The 21,726-nt window shown below is 43.0% G+C and overlaps 1 protein-coding gene across 1 annotated transcript in view; it reads left to right on the top strand.

Annotated features, from left to right (window-relative positions):
• The window catches only part of nrm (neuromusculin), a gene marked incomplete at its 3' end in the record, with an annotated part of 114,616 nt that overhangs the window by 55,275 nt on the left and 37,615 nt on the right, over window positions 1-21,726 (top strand). Inside the window, exons 4-5 of the mRNA XM_089589751.1 lie at window positions 16,454-16,624; window positions 17,014-17,175. Coding sequence (XP_089445877.1) covers window positions 16,454-16,624; window positions 17,014-17,175 — 333 coding nt within the window. The remainder of the gene's footprint in view (window positions 1-16,453; window positions 16,625-17,013; window positions 17,176-21,726) is intronic.

The following is a 21,726-nucleotide window of genomic DNA, read 5'->3' on the forward strand; positions in this document are numbered from 1 at the left end:
GAGGAACGACGAGTTAAGAGCAGGAGAGAAATTGTCCTCGAGGATGGCGTCTTCACTTTGCGGAATCCAGGCGTTATAAATGCCTCAAACTACCTCATTTCTTCTCTCTATCTCTCTCTTTCTCTACCATCTTTGTCCGCCGTCTATCGGATCTGAATTTTTTCTTAATCTCGGGCGAGGGCACGCTCGAGTCTGATATTACGCTTCAAACACTCGACGGCTCCAGCAGCTTTTTTTTTTTTTTTCTTTTTTCCATGTGACTATCATTTTTATCAATAATCTCGATGTTGAGAAGGAAAATTTGATTTCACTTTTAGCATACAAACACCATCTATTGACAGTATGGTCAAAAGTTTTCATTCAAACAACCAAATATTGTTACAAAATCATGTTACTAACACGCTTTATTTTCAACTGTTCAAGCGAGCTTAACTCTTTATTCCCCGTAGATTTCGACTATTATTTTACTACTCGGTTGTATGAATTCTGGTCACGCAAGCCGTTAATCGATGCAATTGCATCTGTATGTATATAGATACACACACACACACACACACACACACACACACACACACACACATACAACGGGAGAGGGAGATACAAGTGAAAAAAAGGAGCCGAGTAAGAAGTGAGGAAGAGGCCGTATAGTCCATCGATAAGGACCCTTTGGACTGAGGGATCCAGGCGTCTTTGTTGCTTTTCCTCGCGCCACTTTTCCGTCCGATTCCACGCCCTCCGTGGCAGGCAGGGGGACAAAGTTTTTTCCACACCGAGATAAGATCGTATACATCTGGCACGGGGATAAGGGCGCTTTATCGCTTAAAAGTGTACGAACTTTTACCCCCTGCGACCCACCTTGCCCTCACTTTTTTTTTCTCCTCCTCTTTCCTCGTCCACCTATATCTCGCTCTTTCCTTTCTTCTTTTGTTTTTCATCTTCACCCCTAACGTTTCTTTATCTCTCTTTTTTTTTCTTCAAATTAATTATCATCCCCGACATTTGCGATAATGGGCTCTCAGTTTTTTTTTGTTTTTTTTTCCCATGCTCCTTAATGTTCATTAAGATCAACACCGCGATGGGCACACTATTTATTGTGTTTTTTCTTCTAATCTTTGCCCATAAATATTACAAGATCTAGTTTCTTCTTCTTTTTTTTCTCGGCTTACCATCTGGAAAAGTTAATTTGAAATTTGGGATTACTTTTCAATTTAATTTTTGTCATTCTCAACGTTTGAAAACTACGGGCCAGTAGCAAACGGTGGCATTTTTCATAAGCGGTATAAATTTCCACGAATAAAAACACAATCAAATCAAAAGGATCACATGGCTGTGAATAAAGCCCGGCGTGAAATGAAAGCGCCAACAGAATTGTATCCAAATCGTTTGTACATGTGTATAATATGGTGCTGGTACAATTCGTTGTTTGACGATGAGTTTCAATTAGTTCGGAAATTGTATCCGAAAACGATGAACGAGCACCCCTTTTGAATTCATTTCGCTTGACAAAGACTTGCGTCGGGACTTTGCGAGTTCCATTAATTATTATCGAATATAATTACTTTGAGTAAAATAATCGCTTCAAATTTCACCCAAAAAATAATATGTTCAACGTCAAGAATAAAAATAACTTTGCACAAGCACAATTTTTACTCCAAGTCATGGGGCTGAAAAAGTAGGTATATTGTATGCCAAAAAATATACTTTTGACGTAAAACTCGCTACTTTCAATTAGCTCGCTTTTCAGGGATAATCACGGAAATGTTAAAAAGCTTCTTACCGCGTGAAACTTGGAAACAAAGGAGATGTTTTTTTTTTTTTTTTTTTTTTTTGTGGAACAAAACGAAGAAAGGAGAAATTACTCTCTGTCTCACATTTGAAAGGGCCCAACGAAGCTCGAGGAAAACGAAAAAACTTGAGCAACTTTTCAAAACTACAGTCCAACTTTGCTGCGTCGAAGTTTACAATTATTATTATTATTACCAGTCTCGGACAAACTTCCTCGTCAACTGCAGCTAACAACGAGACGAGGTGCCGGTAAAAAGCGACATATGCCTATACCATAAAGTTTTCATTCTAGAGCATCATCGTCTTCCTTTGCCCTACTGTGTGCCCTCCCCGTTCAAACTTCCTCCGGCGAAAAGTATCCTTTTCGTATACAATGCAGGACACAACAATGCACCCAACAGCGGCAGTCAAGTTGTACGTGAATTCGGGAGCTTTGACGACGACGACGAGGCTGCCGTTTCACGACGGTGGAATGAAATTTCAGGTAGCAGATCGCGAGCCGATACCATCGCACGTGCCCCGCTTATTGGTTACCCTCGAGCCATTCTCATCCCGAGCGAACCTGCTTCTCCTATTCCTTCCCCTCTTCGTCTTTTCAAGCGACGGTATACCTCGCCGAAAAAGCTGGAAATGAGTTTCATTTCGACAAAAAAGCTTCATCGTCTGTCGCGATTGTTGGAAAATAAAGTGGCCTCGCGTAGAAACTCCTGGGAAAATTTTTGATCAGTACCTCGTAACTTTACTCGAAACTTCAATATCAGATTGCACGGCCCAGCTAAGTACATGGTGATCGAACAACTGCGTGAAACTTGCCCAAGAAAATTCGATCACGACGAGAGTCTTTGAGCATTTTTTGTTTTCTTTGCGTGTGCTTACATCAACGCAACGAGAAAAGCCCTTCACAGGCTTCAGTTTATTAAACTCGATACAAAATTTTAACTGTGGAGAAATTCGTTTCGAGATGATTGCATCTGAAATCGTAAGTATCGAATGACCCGAGGAGTCGAGTTTCCTTCGATTTTTTGCCAACTACGTATACTTGTTTGCTCGTCCAATTTGTTTGCAAAGTATAAAAATATACGGAGCGTGAAAAATACCCAATTAAATTAGCAGTTATGAGTTACTATTATTATTTTTATGTCTGCCTCGTGAGAAATAGCTGGTTATATTTCGTTGAATTTTTTATCATTTTTTCTTCTATTTGTTATTTTTTTTTCTATAAGAACAAACTTTTTTTCAATTAAAACTCGCTAACTCGATTTTCTCGATATCGTGAGGCAGTGAAAGGATGGAAGTGAAAACTGAAGTGCTCATTTGCTTGGATATATTTTTATATACAAAAAAAAAAAAAACTCCTTAACACTTAATTTTATGCTTTCGTACAAGAGAAAATATATAATAACCTACCGTTTCCGTAAATTGAAAGAAAAGCATAAAAGCATGCACGACAACTGCCTTTTTATGATAAATTTGCCAAGCATAAGAAAACATACGACTAGTACTGATTGTGTAGACGAATAATGAAAGAGTATATAACTCGTAGGATTACCCGAAGGTATTCATAAACTCTGAACCATTTTCTAACGCGCTGGCGATTGTAACACGGAAAATGTACGGGTATGAACTAATATTATTGATGAACAAAATAAAAAATGTGACTGATCACTTGTCGTAACACATTACAATCCAACCTTCGTACACACAAGGTAGGTATGCATTGCAGGCACATATTATCCAATGTTCATTGATATACCTATACGTACGACCAATAATTGACGTTGTTTACTGCAATGCGCTTATACGTCCATTTGCCTTAAAAACGTCTCAACCCCGGCATTATTTCAAGCTCGAGTGAAAATCGCTCGGCCCATCGAGTTTCAATCGAAAATATCGACAAAAAATGGAACTACACGCTCGCACGGCTCCCTTTGACGGTGTTACGAGCTCGGATCTCGACGCAAACATGACGCAATACTAGAATGGCAAGGAAGATGAGGGGGGGAGGAGGTGCAGGTAGGTAGCCGTGGGTGAAGGCACCGCACGAAAAACGATGGGAAAAATTTCGAGCACGCAGTTCCCCTCAATTATTTTATGCTTGCCAATGAAAGCCTCTGCACATCGGCAATCAATACACGGTACGCTCGGGTAGTATCATTTTTTTTGTTTTTTGTTTTTTTTTTCTATTTTTTCCTTTGTCTTGTTTTTTTGCTCGTAAGCTACCAACAAACGAATTATTTTTCTTTTCGACTCGGTGCTCGCGTGCTTCATTGTCAGCCTTTCTCTCTATCAGTTTTATTGTTTACGCGCACGCCTCGTCCACACTCATATACATATATGTATAGGTACACGAGTGCGTTTACATATACACGTCGTGTACTCGAACTCTGCCAGATATCTCGTTCTCTGCGCTCCGGATTCTAATTATTTCTCGTTTTCTTTCATTTTCGCTCGTTGCGTGTCACTTGAGAAACAGCAGCAGCAGTGCCACTCGCCGGACGGATGAGTCCCGGAATGCGATAGGAAGAACGGGCAAATCGATTTGCCGGCTTCGGCAGTGCGCATAAATTTCCCGAATACCATTCGAGTGTGTCTGGACGCTGCACGCGTGCTCTTCCGATCGATTCCTGGGGTAACGTTTAGATGAAAAACTTTGCTCCTCGAGTGCTTGTCCAGCGGTTGACATCGTGACGAATATTCACAAAATCTTTCCTTTGATTGCTGCTACGGACATTACTATCGATCATCGGAAACAATCATCCGCGGTTGCATTGGTGACTTTGTGAAGCTGCAAAATGTTTGAAAAAAAATACACACACAAGAGCATCCCCTTGGTTGGAATCGCCGTGGTTCGACGAATTGCAAATAAACGCGCAGACGTTGAAAAGTCGGCGAAAGAGCACGACCCTTGAATTTTTCCTCGCAATATCCGGCACTCGAGAATTTATTGCTGGTCTCGGGATTGAAGTTGATCTTGACGAGTGTGCGATATGAAAACGCAAGAAAGACCCCGCTTTGCCGAGTCTAATTTTGGAGGGAGGACGAAATGGGGGGGGGGCTTCAACTGTGAACAAGAACAATATTGGGCTAGTGGGATCAAATATCAGTTATCTCTTGGAGCCGTCTTTCCGCGAAGCTGCTAATTGTACAAGTGCTATGCGAAAGTACGAAAAAACTTTTTTTTTTTTTTTTTGGAATACACGACGAATAAAATTAATAAGAGTTTCAAGGATAACACAAAACTTGTATTTCGTAAGCTCACCTGAACTAAATCATTATTTTCATTCTGTGGCTATGTAGCCTTGAGAATATAAACTTGAGACGCTTAATAAAAGTGTGTGTTTTACTGCGGCAGAAATATTTAGCTCTGCCCAGTCCTTTTGTATCAGTCGTGGAGGTTGAAAATTATTTCGTTGGATCAAGTGTTTTGTGTAGCATCAATTAGACAAATTCTTGAAATGCTTACACCGTAATGCAAGCAACAAGTCTTCAAAGTATCACATTTTAGCACACTCGCATCCACAGCGGAAGTATTTGTCGTGTTCGCGTCTATTCAATCGAATAAGTAAACAATTGATGGAGTGCGAGAGAGGGGGGGGGGCAAAAAAAGCGGCTACACTCGATATCGATTCTCCCTGTACGCCCCACCCCCTCCCCAATTGTACGCTCTACCCCTTTTTTTTCTCTGCAAAGAGAAATTCGAGTGTCCAGAAAAGAGAGGGTCCCTCGAAGAGGTGATATCGCGAGTAGAGCCAATCCAAGCGGTGCGCACGACTCGCTAAGTTAGGTTTTTCTCGATTTACGAAATTGGCAAGAGTGCGCGCTACTGCAATCAGTGCATAGTAGCCTTCGTCGTCCGGAGAATGTAGGCATTACCTACTATACTGTATACACACGTAGGTACGTCTCTGGGGGATGTGGCGCGGATCCAAGCCGATCGACTTGCCGGCACGTCGAATTAATCTCGTCACTCGCTTGTTTGTTGTTTGCTGCTCTGGCTACGAGGGACACTTTTTTTCTTTTTTTTTTTTTTTTACTTCTTCTTTTTGTCTTCTCGGATCCCGAAACTGAAAAGAACCAAGAGAACAAAAGAAGATGCATCGAGCTCTCTGATGGGCTCCTTTTTGAGAACAGGTACAAAAGTTTCACGAGTTTGTTGGTGGGTCCATCGAATCGAGCTTATTCACGTGCTCATTCACTTATACGTTACGCCATGGAGAGCCGAGACTTCGAATTGGAGAACAAAGAGTTACCGTAGTACTTATCCGTGGAAAGATGAACCAGCTTGATTTACCGTGGGGCTCGGGCTTACGTCTCACAAATTTATAATATTACATTTGGGAAGTATTTGTATTGCATTTTTCGGTGCTATTTAATCCAGCTTTGAGTTTAATACAGCTTAAATTCCAAGTTTTTTTGTTTTTTTTGTTTAGAAATGCGAAAAATGTAATTTTACAATGGCATGCATATTTGACTTTACGTAAAGATTAATTAAATTTTTGAAGCGTTTCGTACAGCTATTTTTCATACTTATATATAACGCCTACCTCATGATTGTACGGTAAGCATTGAAATAATTTTGTGAAGTGAATACGAAATGAAAAAATAACGAGTCCTCGTCGTTGGCCCTGATAGTGTTGGTTGTTAAAACATCACGAATGAGGAGTTTTCTATGAAAAACTCGTATACCGCTCGGCTTTTCATACTTTTCAACCTCCTCTCTCGGCACGTAGTTTTTCTTGTTTTGCGTACTTTGCAAAAAAATACAACGTTCGCGAAAAATTATTCATTCAAATAAGCCACTCTACCACTACTTCCGACGTATTTATTTTTCACGCTTCAGCATTAAGTTTAGCTTTAGCATAACGACGTATAATTTTTTTTTTCTGTCCAGTGCACCCTTCTATCGATCCCCCACCCAGAGACTGTCTATTATACCCACGTGGCTCTACGAAAGATCCCCACTAACCACTGCTTGGATGGAATATATATATAATTTTCCTCATACTTTCAGAGTTCATTTTGAGATTGTATATAAAATTCGAGCCAATATACGCGCAGTGTGAGTAAAGAGACCAGGTAATATCTCCTTTCGCGGTGGTATCAGGATTTTTTCGGTGCACCGATACGCGCGGCAAACGAGATTAGCGCCCAACCAAGTATTCATTGCGAAGCGAGCGAATAAACAAGAAAATGAAAGAGAGGAAGGAGGAAAGTCACGACTCGGGTGTAACCGGTCAGGTGCGGGTGAGCAAAAACTTTCCTCGCTACTGGGGCGAGCGAAACCACCCTAGTTCGGAAAACCACGGACTCGGGTTTTGGTCCTCCTATTTTTTTGCGGGTCAACTGACGACACCGGGCACCTTCGCTCGCATGCACGCACCGCTCTCCGCTCTCATTAAATATTTAACTCGTAAAGCTCACCCTCTCGAGCAGCCTGCCCTCCACCGAAATGCTCTTGCTCTCGCACCATCACGGTACAACCACCAGCGCTCCTCGAGCTTAATGAGTTACTGCCGCTGTTACTCGTGCCCGACGAATCGAGGCCTTGTGATTCCAAGGTATATGCTCGCAGAGAAGCTAGTCCTTTGTTGACGAAACCCTCACGAGTTGCGGTAAATAATGAAGAGCCATGTATTATATTACGCGATGCCCCATTTCAACCCCCGTTATATCGAGCTATGGCTCCCATGTCGCAACTCTTTTATTTTACTTACACCCTGGGCTCCACCCTTCGAGAAAGACTGTCCTTACTTTCGCATGGCAGTGCTTAAGGGGGGACTAATCCATATCTCTTTGACCCATCATTGAAAACAACGCGCCTTCACTTGCGCGATCCCCCGCCTCCCGTCTCTCCCCGAAGCGAGTGCACACGAGGTCTTACTTTATCTCGAAATCCGCCCACGACGGGCTCACCCTATGCGCCATCCATCTATTAGTTGGTCCTAGCAACATCGATCTTGCGTATGTGTTCTCGAGTCATCGATTTCCCAGGTCTGTCATGCAAAATGCAGATACCGGCAGAGGTGGGCCTTTGCAGTGGTGTACGTGAAAAAACATTGGGGGGGAGGCGGTTCCACGGTGGGAATAAATTTGGTTACCGGAACGAAGGAACGAGTTGGGGGGGACAAGGAGACGCTTACCGTCTCCGGCTTCTTGGCTCGCTCCGAGGAAAAACGCACTCGGCCCTCGCACATTCGGGACGCGGAGGTTCTTCTTATGCTCGGTACGCGTCCGAAGCAGCGATATACATATATATATATATATATATATATATATATATATATATATATACACATACACTTTTCGTAGTGCAACTGGCAGCTATCGGAATGTATATGTATGAAAAAGAAGAAAAAAAATCAATAAATAATCACAGCTCCGGTAATTAAAAAAGTTGGATCACTCGTCCAAAGAGGACCTAATGGTACCAAGTTGATAGTGAAAAGAGTATGAGAACAAGAAATGATATGTACGGTTCAGGCTGCGGCATCTCTTTTCGGAGATCCTCATACCTCATGCGTATTTCGTGAATGAATGATACCGAGAAAGAACGACACCGTACTTGTAAATTATCCAAATCGATTTTGGAAATACGTAATTATCGATCCAAAAGTTAATGTTGAGCCAAAAATACCCAAAATTAAAAAAATTACGTACGCGTTTGATATTTGGCACCGAACATATCCTTTGTAGTATGTAATGTCCAAAGGTTAGTTAAAAAATTGCTGATGGCAGAAAAAAACTTTGCCCCTATATCTCCACACCGTATACCTGAAAGTACACGCGATTCGTAAAATCGTTATCAATCAGCGTCTTCGATTCTAGGACAGGCGAGATCTACGGCAAAACAGTTCTGACTGTATGGATGCTCGATTCCTCGCCTATACAATAGAAATGCAAAGTATCAAGAAAATGAAACCAATCTCGATACAAAAAAAAAAAAAAAAAAAAAAAAAAAAAAAAAAAAAAATTCGAAAGGGACGAAAAAAGAAACTCAACCGGCGTCTGGTTGTCCGTGCATCATCATCATTATCATCCTCATCGATAAACGCGTACATTTTATTATATCCATTCTTTCGTACATCGATGCAAAAGAAAAGAAAAACGTAACGAGGCCAGATATATAGATACGACCCAAAGCCGCGGAAACTCAATACCATACCCACCCTCTTCCTCCTCCTCGTTTCAGGTTCCGGCTCTTTCTTGGAGCTCTTAAACCCTTGAAACCAGAGCTCGCCTTACCGACTTTTCTCAAACGTGCCGTGAGGAAAAACCACTGGAATCTTTGAAGAAAGAAAAAAAAAAAAAAAAAAAAATCAACCCACACGCGACTCTGTCACCACCGGTTGTTTACCTCCTCTCCTCACGCTGTCCCGTTTTTTCCAACCCCCTCAAAACCACCCTCCTCCCCCCACTGCCCCGTACCGTACACTCTCTTGATTTATTATCGCATAGCTGCCCAACTTTCTTTCCTCTGCCTTTCCGTTTCCGCAGTCCCTCTACGCCGTCCCCTCTCGTGCCTACGAAGCTTGCGGTGGTATATAAAGTCCGGTATGGAGGAAGCTCTCGCTCGTATTCGCGAAAAAGCAACGGAGAGCCGCCACCAGCTAGAAAAGACAAAGAGAAGAGTGTGTGCCACGGCTACTCCTTCGAGTGCACGGTCCGGGAAATGAAATAATTTCGCGGGAGGGCTACCCCCCCCCCCTGCTAACAAAGTCCCGCGACACGGGAAGTCCAAGCCATTTCACGCTATCCTTTTTTTTCGCCCCCCCCCCCGTCCTTGGCTCCCTTCGAAAAGTTCGCACTCTCCTGCCAGAAAAGTTTTGTTTCGAGCACAGCCTCCCTTTTTTTCCCCCACCCATTCCTCTTCCTCCCCCTTCGCCCGCTGCTGGCCGAGGCATCTTTCTCTCCTGGCGGGAGATTGCCGAAATCGTTCGCTCGGCAGTTTTACCGAGTCGAGTCACGGCTCCCTCGAAGTTTTACACGCGAGGAGACGCGGAAGGAGAGAGAGAGAGAGGGAGGGACCCAACGAGCGCCAACCCCCGAGGCTTCGCCAGGGCTACCCGGTGCGGAGGCTCCGGAGAATAATAGATTGCTCTATTACGTTGTTTCGAGGCGAGGCGAAACTTGGAACGAAGACGCGGGACGCTCTGTTCATCGCTACGCGAGACAAACACGTACCTACACGTGTAATGGGCAAGAACGCGCCCTTGGCCATGCGCCTCGTCCTTTGCGGGCGAAAACATGCACGGCGACGCTTACATACATATACATGCGACATTCCTTCGTCACATAAAGATAATTGAAGAAGCGAGAGTCTCGAGACGCTATACGTACATATGAGTAAGTACCGGAAAATTTATCTCGAGCTCTCCTGCTCCTGTACAAACATCAATTACAGGCGAGAGGCTTCTCTGTGATGCAAAAGTACCGGACCATATAGACTGCGCGTAAGTTACTGTGATGATTGTTATTATCTTGGAAGAGAAAAAAAAAAGTGTAAAAAATTAATTAAACGAGCGCGAGTGTACGTGCACGGGAATGAAGGGCGGCTCTTGTAATGTACGCACGTGAATAAATGTATTACGTACAGAAAGAATCATGAGAGAGTACATGGAAACAAAAAAATAATGAAAGATTCCCACATAGCTTTGGGATAGTGTACGTGCCCGTAGAATAAGGAATAAAGTTGGAAGAAGAGAGAGGTAAATGACGTGCCAGCAGCTGCAGAGAGGCAAACGAGCAGTGCGGAGTTGGACGGATTCAGTGAAATTTTTTTCGATCCATTCGTTGTAACGTTTTAATTAAAATAGCGCGTGACGTGTGATTGCCATGGGAATGGGTATCCCCTGGAGCTGCGAAGACATCACGTAATATATGCATCTTTTACCAGAGCAGCGTCTTTTTGAATATTTTTTACTGTTTATTATTATTATTATTATTTTTTTTTTTTTTTTTCTTACGCTCACAGAAATTTAACTTTCTGTGATACCAACTTTGACAATGACATGTAAATTTTACGTTATAAGTGGTTTAATTTACCAGTTTACCCATGTCACGCATGTATTGCCGAGCAAGTGTGTATTTGTATAATGCCAACAAAAGGCTCGTAGCAAATAAATGTGCGGGATTCAACTTTTTTTTTCCAAGAAATGCAATTCTATCGACTTCCACGTTGTGATTCCCAAGCATATAAGTACGAGCCGAGCTGACGGAAATGTAAGTGCATAAGTATATATACATACGCCACGCATAATAAGTATACGGTATAAGTATGAGGCAGAGCAAAGTTGGAGCAACTCGGCGTATTTAGGCTCCGCTGCTGTCTATACTTTGCCCAAGAAATATTTGTAAAGTATAATCGGAGTTTCCTACACCTCGAAGTTTCATGCGAGACGAAACTCCCGCGCTATCCCACTGTACACCACTCCACCGAGCAAAGTTGATATTTCATTTCGTTTCGTCTTTTGGCTCGTCCCCGAGCCTCTCCACCGTCTCTGGCTCGTCAATCGAGAAAAGTTGCCCGAAGCAAACAGCCGCGTCGCGCATAAATCACGAGAATCACATGTATAGGGATACTTTTTGGTGTGCTTTCTCTCTTGCTTCCGTAAAAATGTACATCAAAGTCCCAAGCTTATCAGAGAAATGTGCCACTTACGCGTACACGGGAGGAGGAACTGTGCGAAATCACGTGGAAACTGTGTGGCGTTTCTACCCGTGTACAGCCCGTATAGCGCATACAGTATAAAGAAAATATGTGTACACGATATTATATAGAGCAATCCTACAAAAAAGCTCTATACTGAAACCACTCTCAAAGTTGTACACCGAAGTTCACGTCGGTACGTGAACTATACGTATGTTTCATGGGTAAACTGGGAAAGTTGGATACACTGAGTGAAAATTTGTCAAGAGAGGGACAATGGATGAAAAAGGGAACGAAAAATAAATGATGGTAGTAGATTGAGAGAAAACCACAGGTATCCCAGCAACCAAAAGGTGGCGGAACAGAAGGGAGGGATAAATGTAGGCGCACCCGCGCACGGGACCGCCTCGACGGCAATCCTTGGGCATCCGACTCAAAGCTCCGAGCTCCGGTAACTTTTCCGCCCTAGGTTCGTTTGAAGAAAAGCTCACGCCCGTAGAGAAATAGCTGTTGGCATGAAAAACCAGGGCAAGTAGTTATATATGTAACATCAGCACTACGATGGTTGTTCCCCTTTGTGCAATTGTAAAAGTGCATGCCACGTACGTGATATTGTGTACTTGGATCTTGCACGGGATACAATGCGTCCCAAACGCCGTTATGCAAAGTTGCGGGGCCAACGTATAACTATTTGTATATATTCCCTCCTTTCTTGAATGGTGGCTTTGATCTCATGAGCCACTGATACGGGCAAAAAAAAGTGGAACGCAACGGAAAGTGCTTGTACACGCGTCCAATCAATCCAATTGCCCTGCATCTTGGAGCAAAAAGCCAATTTTGCGATGCAATCTACTTTTTTTTATGGTTTGGTGCGTGCGTGTAAACGATCGTTCGAATGACACTATTGGCCAACATTCCTGTTGCGTATTTTACATAACTGCCGTTGAAAGGAAAACACTTGAAACGCAGATGGGTGATGAAAACGTACTCGACTCTACTCAATTACTACCACTTGCTTTTTTACCGAAATTATCCGAGCGAATACTTTGATTTAACCCACCGTAGCAAATTGAGCCCTTTGAAATCGTGGAATCGGTTATTTCTCGTCCCTCATCCGAGCGGTGGTAGGTAAAGTTCATTTCACCGTTTTATAGTCGAGTGGAAAAAAAAAATGCATTCAGTGTCCAATTACTTTGAGCCTAGCCCTCGTGCCTATAGTCTTTGATCCATGGATGCAAAAAAAAATTCAGAATCCACACGTGCACACACAACAGTATCAAAACTTATAATACCTTCTGCTTATAATGGTGCGTACGTAAGCCTCCGATTTCAATGGATGCGTGTCGTATAGGTACACGCCATCGAGTTTTTAGTTTTCGCGGTTTTGGTGGCACGTATAATATACGTGGGGAAGAAAAAAAACATCACGGATAACGAGTCAAAAACAAGTGGTAGGTTGGCGGGTCTCGTGCCTCTAATCCAGGTGTAATTAAAAAGTACGGGCGCTCCTCGTGTTAATTATCGTCTTATCGTGCGGTGGACGCGCGTATTTCAATCTTCCGGCCAGCGCGTAATCCGACCCTCCACCCACGCGTTGGGCCGGCTAAAAAGTTTGGCCGGCTTAAAAGTGCATCAGCCCCCGCCTCGAGAGCCCACCCTTCCACAAACGCAAACCAGCCCCTGGACGTAAATGTGAGTTTGCCGCAGCTGCACGATCGGAATTCCTTCTCTCTTTTTCCGTCTTACTGCCAAGATTAACGTTTGCATGGGATATTCGCAAACATCGCATTACGGTTAATTTTCTCGGAGACTTCGATGGGTACGCAAACTTGTTTGGGGAGCAGTTCGTCACTTATTCATTTCTAACTCTTTAGGCATGAAAAAATTCAACTACATCAAATTGAAGCGTTTTTTCGTGATATATCTACTGGTTGGCATATTCCACTTTGCTATTTTTATCGCAATGTCTCGCTAGTAATATTATACAGATAATGATAAAGTGAGCAAGACAAGGAGCTATACGAAAGAAAGCCGCTCGGAGGTCACGTCACGAAGCGATCGGTAGGGAAATTTTTTTTTTTTTTCCCTCATCATACTTTGAAGTAGCTCTCGTAGAAGTCAATAAAATGCCAAAGTACCGCTACCAACCAACTAACAGACTTCTCGTATTTTGTTGCACCCGGCAAAATTCTTTATTGATCTTTGCGACTGCCACCGGCTGGAAATTCGTATTGCCATGCGTAGCGTAATACTGTACGATATTTGAGTTAAAAAAAAAAAAAAAAAAAAAAATCAGATGTATGCTAAAAGATGGAGTTTGCCGGAAGTTGCTTGGAATGTATACCCACCATAGTGCCGGAGTAGGTACGATGCCCAAGAAGGAGTTGTCGTCGTTGGAGGAAAAATATTTTTCCAGATTATGAGAAAATGTTTGATCGAGCACCACCAATGCAGGGACGGCAATGGATCGAGGAAATGGCAGAGGAGGGAAGAAAGAGTAGGTATATGTATAAGACACCATGCACACACCCGCCAGGAGTGAAAGAAGAACGAAATCAGACATTGGTGGCAGCGAAAGAGGTGAGAGGATAAAAAAGAGCCAAGCTCCAGAGAAATGGAAGACGAGACGAAGGAGCAGAGGCTGGGATCGGGAGGGGGGGGGAGGGGGTGAAAGGCTTTCATCGGGATCGCCTTGTTGCGCGCGGGAGTAGGTATATATGGAATGTATGTATAGGCAAGCGCCGGATCGATCCGTCCAATTTTCGGAATCGAGAAAAGCTGCTGTCATTGGCCGTAATCTGTTTGACGGGATTCAATAATCCCCCACCTTCGACACTGCGCTGTTCTTGCCCCGGTAATGCATTTTTCACTCGGCCGCTTTGTTCGCAAATTGCCGTTCGGAACGCCTGCGGTATTCTTTTGTTTCGATGCCCTACTAAAATTGAACTCGAAGGAAAAATATTTTCTCGGCTGACGAAACGCTGATCTCGACTACTGATAAACTTATCACGCTCAAATCGTACACTATCTTTTTTGCTTTTTCCATACAACTATTGTGCCATTGGTCATTCGTTTTATTGTTTGGTCAAAGCAGAGAAAATTCATCATTGGAATAATTAAAAAATCGGTATTGCTCCCCCCACGTCTAATATTAAACTTTCCATTCTCAAACAGCTTGAGCGGAAGGAGCAGAGAGTGATGAGAGTGTAGACGACGACGACGGCATCGCCACGGAAAGTCTAGTCACATATTGCCGAAAGTAGAAGGTGACTTTAATAACAAAAGAGGTAGGGAGAGGGAAGGTGCACAAGCGACGTATGTATATATACCAGGGGTAAGGCGAGGCATCTGGCGTGGGCGCGTGTGCCACGGTGTCGGGTTAGTGGCGCCAACGTCGTCAGCAGCGTGTAATGAAATTACAAAAGTTTTCCACTGCTTTACGGCAGCAGATGCACACCGCGCGAATCTAAAATTGACTTTTTAGCAACACTCGCGCGTGAGTAATAAACTGCACGCCCTGCCACTATGCGCTCTTTTATTCATTCATTGTACGCCCTCGATTCGAGTCGATAAAAAAAACTCATTGCGTCCCGCGTAACTCGGTTTTTTCCTCCTCCCGCCATTCCTCTTCGGAAAAAGGGAAGAAAAAAAAAAAAAAACATGTACGTACAAACGTCGATCATCAATTTGCAAGTCAAACTCATCCGAGAGTTGTTGCCATAGGGCAAGGAGCCTCGATGGAAAAATACTTTTCGACGCTGCTGCTCGCAAAATGTTGTCTTGGATGCAGAATAACGGACTTCATCTTCAGCATGGCTGTTGATATTGTAAATGTTTTCTTGAAATGCGTGAGATACCAATTTTCATAGTGAATCTCTGATGGGAAAAGATAACAAACGCTCGCCCGTGTCTCGACGTACGTGTTATACCTCTTCCGACATTCGAGCCCCAAGTTGCTTCGGATTGAAAACAATTTGTTTCATGTAACACGGGATGAAAAAAAAAATAGTAATAAAATTAACAAAACACCATCCTACGGTTTCTTTGGATGTTTAACTGACAGGATTAACAGGATCGGGGGTGAAAAATAAAAAAATCCAACGATCCAGGCTCAGGTCGCATCGGTGGATGTATACATATACGAATAGCCGATGAGGCAAACAGCGAGTAAGAAAGTGGGGGAAAGTTTAGAGTATCCAAACAGGAAGTAGCAAAGAAGAGAGGTAGGAGGACGAGGAGTGAGTAAACGCGCTCTAGCTCCGTAAGTTAGGTAAGAAAATTGAGACAGTCACTTTCGCACGAGTGCAGTGTGAAAGTGGGGAAAAGGAGGAGGAGGAGGAGGAGGAGAGCGGCAGAACCGATCTACGGACTCGGCTTCTGGATTGGCCGTTTAATATTCAACGAGTGGAAGTTTAATATTCAGCAACTCGACCTACATTCGTAGGACGCGCCTCTACGGCGACTTACTACGCTTACTGCTATCGCTATTGCAGCTCCCTCGGGGGCAAGGCGCGTGCATGATGCGCCTTGCGTGTACCTCTCCCTCAGCTTTTCCGCTCTCCTTTTCCAACTTTTTTTTCGTTTGCTGCAGCTATTGAGAGAGAAAGGCCCTCCACGGCATTTGTCTATCCATCGTGACCGACTGCGTTAGTAAGTGGTATTTTTGTTTACCACCTCCGGCTTTGTATCTTCTTATTTTCTCTAATGCTTTTTCTCAAATACATAGATGCCATCCTGTACTCGTCTGCCAAGAATCAATGAAAGTGTCACAGCACTTGAAACAATATTACATTACATACTTACATGTATATAAATAATGACGCTCGTGATTTTACCAGAGTTTAAGGGGACATACATTGGTTTCGATCTGTTTCCCACAAACTGGAACAAAAATTACCCTTTCTTGAAATTTCATTTGATTTTCATATCAATATTAATAAAAATTAATATAATAGTAACAGCAATAATAAAAATAGTATACAAATGGTATTAATAAGCAAAAATAATTGCTACGTGTTTCAGTTCAGCCGAGCTCGGTGAGAGTCGTGGACGAAAGCGCGCAACAGACGCTGGAGGACGGACGAGTTTTGGGCCCGATTATCGAGGGCTCAACGATAGCTCTGAGATGCGAGAGTGGCAAGGGCAGGCCAGTGCCGACGGTCGATTGGTACAACGGCGACGTCAAGCTCAAATGTAAGACAACGACCGTCATCTCGTATCATTACTTATTTCTTTGGTGTATAATTACTATCTGTGGTTTTTTTTTTGTTTTTTTTTTCATTAAATTCAGAGTTTCAACTGAGTTACGACAAATGAGTAGAATCGCTATTAGGTTTGCAAAAGATTCTGACTTTAATGAAAAAAAGTTTTTAACCACCGATTTTTTTGTCACAATACGCCAACAACTATTGTCCTGGTCTTGGTATTGTCTTGGAAAAATCACTCTTTTTAAATAGGTACATACAACGTGGTTGAGTCATGACTGCAGACCTGAAAAAATTATAGCATAGTGTGACAAATGCTGATAAATGCTCGGCGAAAGAGACCGCGAAAAACAAACACATTTTTTTTTGAACTTTCAGCGGTTAGTTCGTCGGAGTTGGAGGAGGACGGCATCGGCACCGGAAGTGGGACGCTCAACCTCGCGGTGGCGCGCAGCGAGCTCGGCGCCACCTTCACTTGCGAGGTCAGCAGCATCGCGCTCGATGAACCACTCAAAATCGACATCAAACTCGACGTTCACGGTAAGCAATGCAAAAGGCTTTTTTACAAGGACATTCAGTGTAACCATAAAATATAATCGATTAAATCACGTACCCTTACATCTTTTACGTTATTATATTATATTATCACGACACTGGTACAATAATTACGAACCAATGAAAACCAGAAATAACAAGTATATGTACATGATTTTCTAACAGATTATACATAAGCTTTGTACGCAATTTAGATGGATTTTTCTCTACATAAATAGTACAAAAGTATTTTGTATGTAAAATCTTTATTTGGGATTTGCTCTTCATTACTTGATTCAAATAGCTGTACCAACAACCCTATACGTAGATTTGTGGGAAAATAAAAAAATTTGTGATATCGTAATTAAGTCAGCTTTTGACTACCATGTTATAACGAAAAAATGCCCCTTTGCTAGTGCATCAGTCCCTTAGTCAAAGGTTAAAAACTTGCTTCATCGTGAAAGTTCATCAAAACGTATCTTTGAATCAAAAAATCCAAGTAAACGACGGAAAAGTATAACCAATTGGATGTTTTTAAGTAAAGAAAAGTCGAGCCGTGAGAACTGGTTGTTTTTTCTTCTTCTTTTTATCATACCCACGACTAGGTACTGCCAATGAACTTTCACGACAAGAGATGAAAAAGCGTAATCAAAGCGAAGCCATCAGTGGTTGGCCCAAAAACTAGACGCGTGTCATTTCGAGACTTTTTTACACAAAGGTCTGAACGACGATAAACCCCGTGTGCAATGTCACGAGCGTATTTACGTCAGTGTAGGAGTTTAAACAAGTTGCACGCACGTGCAGAGGGCAGTTCAGCGTTGATGGCTTTTAACGAGATTTTACCAACTTTTGAGGCCCCTCTTGATGGATAATACGCACTTTGTCTCTTCGCTTCGTGCACAGGGATCGATAACATACGCGTTTCGCCTCATGTAAAAGACAAACGAAATTCCGTCACTCTCGGGTGAGTCAACTCGCCTTAGCAGTGTATGCTCGAAGACTCGAGTTGCTCCATCCATCATTGCTCCAAAAGGACATGAGGCTAATTCTAGCTGAAAAAAAAAGTTATAAAAAAATTAAAAGCTCATGCTGTGCGTCTTAAAGTTATCATGGGTGGCATACATGTGGCTTGCTTCGACGTAACTATTACAGTAACTGACGAAAAAAATAAAGGCTTTTCTTAATGCCACGTTGTGGTATCAGCAGCTGCCAATGTATTCGAAAAATGACATTTGGTCATTATGCATGAACACAAAAATGTGTGGGCATGCTTCAATTCGTTCGATACAAGTACATGGTACTGTTACCGATTGACGCCCCTTCTTTACCGTGTCCTTTATTCACGCTTATGATGAACAAAAAAATAAACAAGAAGTACGAATCACTTTGATCTGTCGAGCTCAGAGCGCAAAAAGCGTTACCGTAGAATCAATAAAGAGAGGAAATGCATTTACTTACAGTGCAAAGTATCGAGTTTCAGTGGCGCCAAGGGTTTTGCTGCGGAGGGATGAAGTGGGAGAGAATTGAAAGAGAAAGTGACGAGTGCAACGGCAGTTTTGCCGGGGAGTACCGTATGGTACGGATGGCCCTCCGCTCTGTTTAATGGACCAAACCGGGCGATACCGCTCGCCCGTGTAACAGATTTTCAGCACCAGTTCGTTCAATCTTTCTTAACAGTGGCTCGCAGCAGTCGGTACTTTTACCGAATGAACTCATGCATTTTAAAGCGGCTCGTCTCTTTTCGTTTCTGTTTGATCTGCTTTTTCTGCTGCTGATGCGGTCACCACCTCGTTTTCAATGGCTGTTGTTTGTCCGTTCTCCCGTCGGCCATCGTCTAAACAAGCAAATGGATTACCGACCCTTCGGGCGAAGAAAAGCTTTACTGTATTGTCACTTTTGTCCAGTCGAATGGTATTTCTTTGCCAACAAAACTTTACACAATATGGATATACTTGTTTGGCGTTTACTGTTCACACTGCAGCTGTCAGTGTCAGAATAAAGTTTACCTTTATGCCAAAGGTGGAAAGGGATGACACTTGGTATTTTGTTATATTTCGAGCTCAAAAAGATAGTATCTCGTTTACAGAAATAAAAAAAAAAGATCACTTTTTGAGTTGACCCTTTTACGATACGGAGGAGCACAATGACCGCCCCGTTGTATAATTATGGTATGCTCACGCGTAAGTAGCGATGAAATACCATACGGGAATCCCTGTGGTGAAAAAGTGGAAAAATGATACGTCGCTCTCGATTTTTTTCCAAGCATGATTATACGCGCCAGTGATTTTTCAGTAGCTATTACCGCATGGAAAATAGAATGCACGTGCCATTGGAGAGTGACAGACTGCAGTGGCGGGGGATATATATATCATAGGATCGAATCTGGCGCTCGTTAGGCACCCTCGTCCGGGGAAAGAAGCTTTTGAAATAACTTTTCCCTCCTTTTCGCTTCCCTTTCGCGTCTCGCTGCGTTTAATTTTTATGACCTTTTCTGAACCCACGCTCTCGTCTCTGGTACTTGATTTCTAATGGCAGCCCATGGAACGTGCGACGCTGCTTCGAGTGCTTTCTTTCGATTCGTTTTTTGGATTTTAACTCACCATCCTTACTCGAGGGAACCTTTCTCTGAAGAAAAAATATTATATTGTAAGTTTGGTAGATTTTTCGGTCAATTAAACGAGTAATCGTAGCTTATTTGCCAATCAATACGGTGGTAATTTTTCACGTTTTATCTTTTTTTTCAAAAACACTTGCAGCGACTGCGACAATCGTTGACTTACTCTAACGATAATGATAAAAAGGTGTAAAGGTATTCATTTTACAGGTGTATCGAGGGAAAGTAAAAAACCATAAATCCAAGCCCTCGAAGCAAGGAAGATTTGCGAGACAACTGAAGCAAAAGAGGGGAGAAAAAAAAAGTTAATAAAATCTCGGGGGTGCGCGCGCGTTAGATAGGTGTATGTAGATCCGCGAAATTCAGACCTACACATCTCTGGCGCAGGAGCTCGCCTCGACCTATCCATCGACACCCACGTCTCCATCTTTTTTCGCACACCCCTTCACTACCGTGGCTCAGCCATCGTGACTACCGATGCTGCTTTCGTCTCGCGATTTTTCCTTTCTTTCTTCTATGCTTACATCTTCCATGCACTTACCTGGTTACTCTCCAAACGCACGCAAGTATGTATTTTGTTCGCGAAAAAAAACATGGATAATACTCATCCAGTCGCACAAGAAGCCTCTCCAACGCTCTTTGAATTATTACTTTTCCGACGAAAGAGAATCTCTTGCTAGACCAGAAAGAGAGAGCCCCATTGGGTGGGGCTGACAGAAAAAGAAAAGCCTTGCGGCTCAGACGACTAAATTAACCCTTCCTTAATTAAAAACAAAATAAAAAAGACGTCACCTCATTAGAACCGGTTGCACCGCCGTCTGCGGCGAATCGCAATAAATGCCTCGAAAAACCGGGGGGGAGGAGGGTGCCATATTTCCTTGCGATCTTTTGCAAATCAGTGCGCGAAACGAGGGATTGCAGACAAAGGAGCGGCCAAATTTACGTTGCTCGGGATAAATCACTCTCGTGGCGTCCATCGAACCGCGCTCGGGCGACATCAGCATATTTCGCTTCACGTGCTTCTGACTGACCACACGCACACCTCCTTTCCCCAAATCGCTCTGTACCCCAATATACCTATATATATATATTGACGATTGAATGGAGCAATATCGGCAACGTGCGAGAAATGAGACGCGTGTGAGTAGGTGTCTGCTGAATTTGCTCGCCTCCATGTGTTGCCTCGGCTTACCAACCGACCGTATCTATTGAAATTCCTCGGGTTCGCCAAAAGAGCAAAAGATGAAAGTCCACGTAGGTATATCATATATATGCAGACTTACCTCTGCTTCCTCGCACCCAGACGCTCTCTTCTTTATTAGAGAGCTCCGACGATATTGGCTCATCTCTGCGAGTGCAGGAATACATCTTTCATCTCGTCGACGCTCGAATATACTCTCGAACTTACTGATGATATGCTTTAGCTGTTACTCAAGATTATCCCTCCCCCCCCTACCACCACCCCTTATTTCCTTTAATCCAACGTAACGTGGTTTTTTCTTTTTTCAATTATTATCCGATGATAATTTATTTCGCTTACCAGAACGAGTCTCTCTCGGTAACCACGCTCCAATGAGGTATGTAAATTGCATTCAAGAAAGCGCCAACTCAGATTGAGATTGAACGCCTTACGAAAGCCAATTTTGAGTTGGTTCTTTCTTCAACCGAGTCGCCGATATACCTTGGACCAAGGGACGTATATTTATTATTAACAGCCAAATGGTGCAACATCATCCCCGCGTGTTGTATCTCTCCTCCGATAAGCTGCAAGTACTAAGTATAATATACATGTATACAGAAGCTCAACTGCAGCGGCACACTTATCGGCGGAAGCCCTTTCTCTTCCAACCGTATACGGTGAATTATTACGGTCGCGGGTGGATTATCGCGTGAATTATTGTGCGACAACGACATCGCGAAAAGAAAAGGGAAAGGGAAAAAGC

This window comes from Copidosoma floridanum, unplaced genomic scaffold (genome assembly GCF_036245765.1).
Source record: "Copidosoma floridanum isolate Cflo_tuat_1 unplaced genomic scaffold, Cflo_Japanese_pri ptg000009l, whole genome shotgun sequence".
Classification (NCBI taxonomy): Eukaryota; Metazoa; Arthropoda; class Insecta; order Hymenoptera; family Encyrtidae; genus Copidosoma; species Copidosoma floridanum.